The following is a 9,537-nucleotide window of genomic DNA, read 5'->3' as shown; positions in this document are numbered from 1 at the left end:
GGGTTAGGGTTGTGTTAGGGGATAGACAATATCGTTTTGTCAATATAAAAACTATAGAAGTCTATGGAAAGTCCCCACAATTCACAAAAACAAACGTGTGTGTGTGTGTTTATGCAACAGAGTATTTATATAGTCGTTATTTGAACTAGTGATGGGGAGTTCAGTGAATCTTTCTGCAAGTTATTTCATTTTGCCAAAAGGTGGCAACGTGTGAGTTTTTATGTGAGTCATTTGAAACCAATTCGTTCACAAACACGGATTAATTTGTGAAAGAATCAAGTAACTACTGCCTTTATGAGTGAGCCACTGAATCATTTTCTCAACCGATTTGTTCAAAAACGCAGATGTATTCAGCAAGTTAACGCCCTTACAGTAGAAGACAGATGAGCTGTTTGCTGTTGCTTTGTTTGGAGCTCTTTGATGGAGGAAAAGCAGACAAAAATGTCCCTAAAACTGTTAACTTGTTCACTGAACTGTTGAATACAACATAGCTTATGGACAGTCATAAAGAATATGCATCAAGTCTTAAAGGAGAAATTCACTTCCAGAACAAAAATTTACAGATAATTTACTTACCCCCTTGTCATCCAAGATGTTTGTGTCTTTCTTTCTTCAGTCGATAAGAAATGATGTTTCTTGAGGAAATTTTTTAAAAATATCTCCATATAGTGGACATAAATGGTGGCCCCAAGTTTGAACTTCCAAAATGCAGTTTAAATGCAGCTTCAAATGGCTCTAAACGATCCAGACGAGGAACAAGGGTCTTATCTAGCAAAACAATAGGTCATTTTCGGAACAAATTGACAATTTATATACTTTATAACTTCTAAGTCTGCATGAACTCTGTTTTTTTCCGGTTCAATACGGTCAATACAGTTACAGTATGTTAAAAACTCCCATCTCGTTTTCTTCCCCAACTTCAAAATCGTCCTACATCGCTGCAGAAGTACCAACCCAGTGTTTACAAAGTGGACATGCAAAGAAGGTCAAACGCCCTTTACAAGAAAGGCAAGGCAAGCGAGTATTTGAGGTTAAAAAGTATATGAATTGTCAGTTTGTTTAAAAAATGAGCGATTGTTTCGCTAGATAAGACCCTTCTTCCTTGGCTGGAATCGTTTAGAGCCATTTGAAGCTGTATTTAAACTGCATTTTGGAAGTTCAAACCTGGGGGCACCATTGAAGTCCACTATGGAAAACATTCCTGAAATATTTTCCTTAAGAAACACTATTTTTTATCGACTGAAGAAAGAAAGACATGAACATCTTGGATGACAAGGGGTGAGTAAATTATCTGTAAATTTTTGTTCTGGAAGTGAACTTCTCCTTTAAGCTAGTCTGCACCACTTTCAGATTCCAGTGTAACAAACGTGATTTTCATGAAATATACGTTTTTAAACAATATATTTATATTTACATGTGGTGATTTGGAATTGTATCACTATGTCAGCAGTAAATCTCTGCGTATCTCATTTTAAAGACATATAATATCTGAGGTATTAAAAGGCATTACTGTTCTCAGTGATATGAAAGAGTGTAAAAATCTGGTGTTTGACAACAAACATGCCTTTGGATTTAACATTAATCCATCGTGTGGGATCGTTTCCCAACTGTTCTCAGCACGTAGTCCTTTTCTGAGGAAGAATTACCTTAGTACTTTTTGTTCCTCACATCTGTTCCTCATTTACAGAGCCATCTGACAACAGGGTAGAGATTCAGAAAAACGGTGATGTATTACGTTAATTAAATACACTCAGTGTTGTGTAGACAGGCATCAATGGTAAGTCTCCCCTCATCGTTTTGTCTGAATTACTGTCACACAACTCTGTTTGCTTGTTGTGGGTAGAAGAGAATAGAAGAACATAATGGACAGTTTTCAATAAAGGAAGGCTCCTGGAAGTGATCATTAAATTTCATTATACAAGCAGATAGGATCACATGAATCCATCTGAAGTACCCAATTTACATTATCTATATTTGTTGCCTTTTTTTTTTTTCTTTGAATGTAGAATCAGATTATTAGCAAAATACCAGTGGCCCCACATGATATTTGAAATGATCCTCATCTTCCTCATTAGTGCTGATCACTATATGAAGTAGGTGGATGAATTCCAGCTGGCATCTGCTCCATTCAGACTTCTGGCACCAATCCAGCCCATTAGAGGATCAAGAGAGGAAAATCAGTTCAATTATTGAAAGAGGGTCCAATCCTTTGTTCATAGTAATTCAAATAGTACAAGCAATGCTCTGCTCCCCAAACTGTCTCCTTCGATTAGAGACTGCTTCCCTGTGGCAAAATGTTGGTATTGCATTATCAACTGGTATTATAGAGTTTGATGCCTGCAACTGTATTTATTTAACCTTTCAAATACAATGGCCTAAAAAAGCCCATAAATAAAAGATAAGTATGCTGATTTGCTGCTTAAGAAAAATGTATTACTATAATAAATGTTGAAAACAGAATTGAATTTCTGAAAGTCTTTGCCTGTAGAAGTATTCATTTCTTAAGTTTCTTTCCAAAAAACAAACAAGCAATTGTTTTAAACTAAGAATATTTCACAGTATTACTGTTTTGGTGTATCTTGGATAAAATTTGGTGTATCTTGGATAAAAACAGCATTGAGCAAACTTATGTATATTAACAAAATATTTACTACATTACTGTCAGGGTGGGTTAAGCCTGGAAAAATTATACTGCAAGGCATATTCTGTTTCTGTCATTCCTGTTTGTTGTCAGCTGTGTTTCTTTGACTGTGTGTTCTGTGTATACATTCATGTACATCCGAAAGTCTAACGTCTGATGTTTTTATCTCATAGCCTATATAAAGACACTGACAGCGTCCTACATCACAGACAGCCTCTGCTGAGGAGAGTATAAAGGCAACCGAGTGCTGATGGACCATTTCATCAAAAGCTATTCTGTCATTCACAGATATCTGGCGCTCCCCTGAGAGAGATCTGAAAGTGTAGGCATTTTCCCATCCTCTCCCCTCATGAAAATGCTGATGATTTCATGAAGGAGAATGACAGAAGCACTCTAAGAGGGTCCATAAATAGCAGTGGGTATAGTAAGGCTGATGGGCCTAGCTTGGACTAGGGATGGATTCCTTAATGACCAAAATAAATGGCCACTCAATCCATCCACAAACACAGTTTGTCTTCACCTGAATTCCCCCCTGACAGCCTGTCCTCCCCAAACAAATGTTCACTTCTGATGTAGGGTGCCACGCTCTAGATTTATTATGTGGTGTGAAGAAGTTAGTCTGTCCTGTCATAGACATATTATTCCTGCAGGTGGCACCACATACAGTATCAGGTCAAAAGTTTTTGAACAGTAAGATTTTTAATGTTTTTTTTTTTTTAAAGAAGTCTCTTCTGCTAACCAAGCCTGCATTTATTTGATCCAAAGTACAGTAAAATTGTGAAATATTTTTACTATTAAAAATAACTGTTTTCTATTAGAATATATTTTAAAATGTAATTTATTCCTGTGATCAAAGCTAAAATTTCAGCATCATTACTCCAGTCTTCAGTGCCACATGATCCTTCAGAAACATTTTTTATTATTATTACTATCAATAATTAGAACAGTTGAGTACATTTTCTTTGAGTACAGGATTCTTTGATGAATAGAACGATCCAAAGATCAGCATTTATCTAAAATAAAGGGCTTTTGTAACATTACACACTATACCATTCTAAAGCTTTGAGTATATATATATATATTTTTTTGGAATAGAAATTAATAGTTTTATTTAGCAATAGATTTTCGATGTTCAAGAAAATCACAAGAACTGATTCTGACTCCTGTTTTTAATGTCACATGATCCCATGGCAGCTGTAAAGATTGCATTGCATGTTTTTCTGTGGAGGTGTCTCTTATCACAGCCCACATTTGTCGGTGGTACTGCGGTACGGTGAATTCAGGGTGTGTAAAATGTGTCTGAAAATGCCGTCTGAAAGACTGGCTCCTCACTGCAGATAACTTTGTTCTTGAGGCCCTTAAGGATGACATCATAATGGATGATCATACAGCAGCAGGAAGTGTTATCTGTGACATGTTCAGTCACAATAACCTCAAATGCACACAAGCACACATTTTCAGGCACACACACACTCCATCCTACTCTTTCCCCAGAAGACTTTTTTTTTTTTTATCTACACAAGACACACACACACCCATTCACATCCAGAAGCAGTCCCTGAATCCTCAGGGGGGATAAGTTGTGTTTGCAGTTAAAAAGGACTGTCTCCAACTCAGGGGTAGACAGAGGGTTGTGGATATGGTAGAAGCTCTTGTTTTGGTAATCTATGAAAACAAGTGGAATATATTTTATTAAAGTCACTTGGGGTTTTTGAAACTGGATCCTTTGGCTGAACCCATTGAAAGTAAGTCTGGTATCATTTCTTACTGTTGGATTGAGATTTAAAGAAATCTTAAGTAAGTTGTCGTAGCGGTAGAGTATTATATGAAGCATTTGTTTATCAAGTTTTAATCTTTAATAGAAGACTATCAGATGTGTATTTTATCTATTGATTTATTAAATATGACAGCATATTTTTCAGCATATTATTATTTTATAAACTGTTTATTAAATGACCAATTGATCAGTGAATAAATAATTCAAAATGCTCCTTTAAGGTATGTTTTTAGGTGCAATTAGTTCTGTTTATAGACAAAAACAAATGCATCATTATTATTATTAATTTTTTAATTCTTTGTACTTAAGTTCTGTCTGCCCGGTTCACACTGCATTGATTGGACAATGTGCCGGGTTCTGAACATCCTGTTGGCTCTTCTGAGTCGCTTCCTGTTTGCGGTTCATGGCATCCTGACGGTGTGGCGTGTGGTTGAGGTGACAGGCGAACCTTCCTATTGGCTGCTGCTGACAGGTGTGGCACTGCTGGGGGTGGAGATGGCCATCACTATCAAATACACACGCAATGCAGAATGGAAATGGTGAGGTCATGCTATCGTAGACATATCACTGGCATAAATATAATGACCCTGATGTTAAAATTTTACATAAATATTGCCATATATTAATTTGTTGCAATTTTTTTTTTTTTACTCAAAATGAAAATAATAAAACTGAATTAGAAATATAGAAATAGAATAAAATAGATATTTTTAATTATAGCAGAGTCCAGATATATATTACACTACAGTTAAACATTTGGGGTTGGTAAGATTTTTTAATGGTTTTAATGGATTTTTTAATGGTCACCAAGGCTGCATTTATTTGATCAAAAAAAGTGAACAAAATTTCAATTTTCAGCACACAATCCTTCCGAAATCATTCTAATATGCTGATTTGGTGTTCAAGAAACAATTCTTATTGTCAGTGTTAAAAACAGTTTTGTTGCTTAATACTTCTGTAGAAACCATGACACATTTTATTCAGGATCTTTAATGAAAAGAAACTTTAAAGGAGTTTAAAGGAGAAGTCCACTTCCAGAACAACAATTTACAGATAATGTACTCACCCCCTTGTCATCCAAGATGTTCATGTCCTTCTTTCTTTAGTCGTAAAGAAATTGTGTTTTTTGAGAAAAACATTTCAGCACTTTTCTCCATATAATGGACTAATATGGTGCCCCGAGTTTGAACTTCCAAAAAACAGTTTAAATGCAGCTTCAAACGATCCCAAATGTGGTTGTAAACGATCCCAGCCGAGGAAGAAAGGTCTTATTTAGCGAAACGATCAGTTATATTCATTTAAAAAATACAATTTAAAAACTTTCTAATTTCAAATGCTTGTCTTGTCTTGCTTTCCTTGAACTCTGTGTATTCTGGCTCAAGACAGTTAGGGTATGTCGAAAAACTCTGATCGCATTTTCTCCCTCAACTTCAAAAGTCATTTTAAAATCATCCTACATCACTGCACACAAGAAGATCAAACACCCTTAACAAAAATGGTAAAACAGCGATATAGGGCGATTTTGAAGTTGAGGGAGAATGTGAGATGACTGTCATGACCCAGAGGTCGGGAAGAGCAAGACAAGACGAGCGTTTGACATTAAAAAATATATAAATTGTATTATTTTTATGAAAATAACCGATCGTTTCGCTAGATAAGACCCTTCTTCCTCGGCTGGGATTGTTTACAACTGCATTTGGGATCGTTTGAAGCCGCATTTAAACTGCACTTTGGAGGTTCAAACTCGGGGCACTATAGCAGTCCACTATATGGAGAAAAATGCTGAAATGTTTTCCTCAAAAAACATAATTTCTTTACGACTGAAGGTGGATGACAAGGGTGTGAGTACATTATCTGTAAATTGTTGTTCTGGAAGTGGACTTCACCTTTCAAGTCTTTTTTTTTTTTAATCAAAATTTGTCTTTACTGTCAATTTTGATCAATTCACTGCATCTTTGGTCAATTAATTTTTTTTTTTTTTTTTTTGAAAAGAAAACAAACTAAACTTTTACTGTCCCCACATTTTTGAACAGTAGAGTAACATATTGTTTAGACATTAAAAAGTTAGTTCACCAGAATATGAAAATTAATTAATTACTCACCTTCATGTCGTTCCAAACCTGTAAGTTTGTTTATCTTCAGAACAAAAATGAAAATATTTTTTAAGAAATCCAAGAACTTTCTGACCCTGCATAGGAAAGACTGACACAGAAGAGAAGAAATAGTTGAATAACGACATTATTTTTGTTTTCTTTGTGAAAAAAAAAAAAAATATTCTCATAGCTTAATGACATTATGGTTGAACCACTGATGTCACATGGACTATTTTTTATTTTGTCCTTACTACCTTACTGGGCCTTGAATGTGTTAGATGCAATGCTGTCTATGCAGGTTCAGCAAGCTCTTGGATTTTATCCAAAATATCTTAATTTGTGTTCCAAAGATGAACAAAGGTCTTACTGGTTTGGAACAACATGAGGGTGCGTAATTAATTACAGAATTTTCATTTTGGTGTAAACTATCTCTTTATAATTAACAGCAAGGCAATCAATTTATAATCAACAGATTTTTGTAGCATTACACATTACACACAAGCTACATCACGTCTGCTTTATAAATTAAAGAAAGATATTTATCCGACAAAAAAATAATATTAGTTTGAAACGACATGTAGGTAAGTAAACAAAGACACTTTTGTTGAACTATCCTAATAAGGACTCCTTTTGCTGACTGTGTAGGACATGTTGTGTTTGGCAAAAATAGCTTTACCAATTGTCTCGACAGTCTCAAGAAAATGAGAATCCGTTTTGCCCTTTTAAAATACCTTTACTGAGTTACTCCAAACGTTTCAGTACAAAAAGACGCTGGGCTCAGAAGCAGGGCGCCATAATAATGATTAACGCTAACGAGAATGTGGGAAATTACACTCTTTTCTTCAAGCTTGACACTTCAGTTTGTCTTGCGGGGACGGGTGATTATAATAACCCCTTCTCTCAACACAGAAAAAACAACCTTTGCATTTACACAGAGCAGTACATCATCACATTCAGACAGACTTAAAAAAAGTATGTACAGAGAGATGGCTGTGCTAGGAAATTTATTAATGAGACTCTACCCTCCCACTGACATGGACGGAGGACCTGCTAAGAACATCCTACTTCGCTCTGTCTTTCTCATCAACCCCTTTGCTCTACCTTGATCTCCATCTGAACCTTTCTATCTCTCGTACTACTTCTCTATGCATACTATCTCCCTCCTGCACACTACACTTTGAAGTCTCTGTGCTCTTTAGAGAGGCTTGCCTGTGTCAGTGGGGATTTGCATAGCTAATGGGAGTAATTTGCAGTCTGCGTTAGGCTGATGTGCCTGCAGCACCGGACTGTGTGGTGTGACCCAGCTTTACCACCCAATCAGAAGAATCTGACACACATACAACTGTTTGGTAGCTTTACTAAGTAGAAAGTAAAGTATAGATGTGTTCATCCATCCATCCATTAATGTGATGTTCCACTTTTCTGCAGGTTCTCACCTATGGTGTTTCTATATCTGAGCACTGTGATTCCCTCGGTCTGGTTCCTGGAACTGAACCTCCTACAGTCCAATCTGCCCATCAACTCGAGTGCAAACTATGACCAGCGATTCTTCTCCCAGATCCCGCTAACAATGGTGGGTGGAAAACGATCGTTAACAATAAATTTCTGAGTTGACCAGAAAAAACAAGTTCAGCTTTGAACAAAATCACTCGGTATCTCTGGCTCTCTGCTTGGTTGGATGTTTTGGTATTCATATTTCTGGGAAAACAATAAACATAAATTGCTCAAACGGAAATTGATTAATGCATAGAAAGCAGACTATTTTTTCTAAAATATCTCCAATTCTATGAAGAAACCTAATGCAGAAGACTAAGTGATTAGGAGTGGTTCAGAGAATTCAGTTTCGATTCCTTTGACCTGTGGGCCTTGTACAAAAAGCACAAACCCACACACAAATAATCACAGCATCACAGATCTGAATATGGCAGCTGCCTGTAACACTGGCTAATGTCTATAGCAGTTATCAAGCCCTGTAGTGAAAGATTCTGGTAGGTGTTTTTTTTTTTAAATATAAATACAATGTAAAAACATGTATGTTCACAATAAGTGCAATGTATCAAATTATTATTTTATATGTACAGTACATAGTAGTTTAGGCCACCTAATATAAAGTGGGACCAAAGTCTTTACTGCACGAGTTGACTCTAGAAATACTGAAGCATGTCCAACAACTTCCTCTGAGAATTACACAAGATTTAAAAGCATTAAAAATTTCATTAGGATTAAAGCTCTCATATATTTTATATATTTTTATATTTTTATATAAGCTAATTTTAATGTTTGTTTTAAGAATAACATGCTTTAATGTTGTCTGATTGTATACTAGCCAACTAATGGAACAAATGTCTAATACAACAGATTTTATTTAATGGAGAAGTTCACTTTCAGAACCAAAATTTACAGGTAATATACTCACCCCGTTGTCATCCAAGATGTTCATGTCTTTCTTTCCTCAGTTGTAAAGAAATTGTTTTTAGAGGAAAACATTTCAGGATTTTTCTCCATATAGTGGACTTTTATGGTGCGAGTTTGAACTTCTAAAATGCTGTTTAAATGCAGCTTCAAAGGGCTCTAAACGATCGCAGCTGAGGCAAAAGAGTCTTATCTAGTGATCGGTTATTTTCTAAAAAAAAATTTACAATTTGTATACTTTTTAACCTCAAATGCTCCTCTTGTGTAGCTCTGCATGCACTCTGTGTATTCCAGTTCAATACAGTTAGGGTAGGTCAAAAAACTTCAGTCTCATTTTCTCCTCCAATTTTAAAATCATCCTACATCGCTGTAGAAGTACCGAGCCAGTGTTTACAAAGTGAAAGTGCAAAGAAGATTAAATGCCCTTTACAAAAAAGGTAAAACAGCGATGTAGGATGATTTTGAAGTTAGAGCAGAAAATAAGATGGGAGTTTTTCAACCTACCCTAACGGTCATGAACAGGACAGCACAGAGTACATGCAGAGCTAGACAAGACAAACATTTGAGGTAAAAAAGTATATAAATTGTAATTTTTTTTTAGAAAATAACCAATC

General features: G+C 35.7%; 1 protein-coding gene across 1 annotated transcript in view; it reads left to right on the top strand.

The window, feature by feature from the left end:
* Positions 1–4,763: 4,763 nt before the first annotated feature.
* The window catches only part of LOC127169491 (transmembrane protein 26), a 6,530-nt gene continuing 1,756 nt past the window's right edge, over positions 4,764–9,537 (top strand). Inside the window, exons 1-2 of the mRNA XM_051116913.1 lie at positions 4,764–4,957; positions 7,940–8,084. Coding sequence (XP_050972870.1) covers positions 4,764–4,957; positions 7,940–8,084 — 339 coding nt within the window. The remainder of the gene's footprint in view (positions 4,958–7,939; positions 8,085–9,537) is intronic.

This window comes from Labeo rohita, chromosome 8 (genome assembly GCF_022985175.1).
Source record: "Labeo rohita strain BAU-BD-2019 chromosome 8, IGBB_LRoh.1.0, whole genome shotgun sequence".
In the NCBI taxonomy this organism is placed as follows: Eukaryota; Metazoa; Chordata; class Actinopteri; order Cypriniformes; family Cyprinidae; genus Labeo; species Labeo rohita.
Note: the sequence above shows the minus strand (reverse complement) of the source record. Positions and strands in the feature narration are given on the sequence as shown.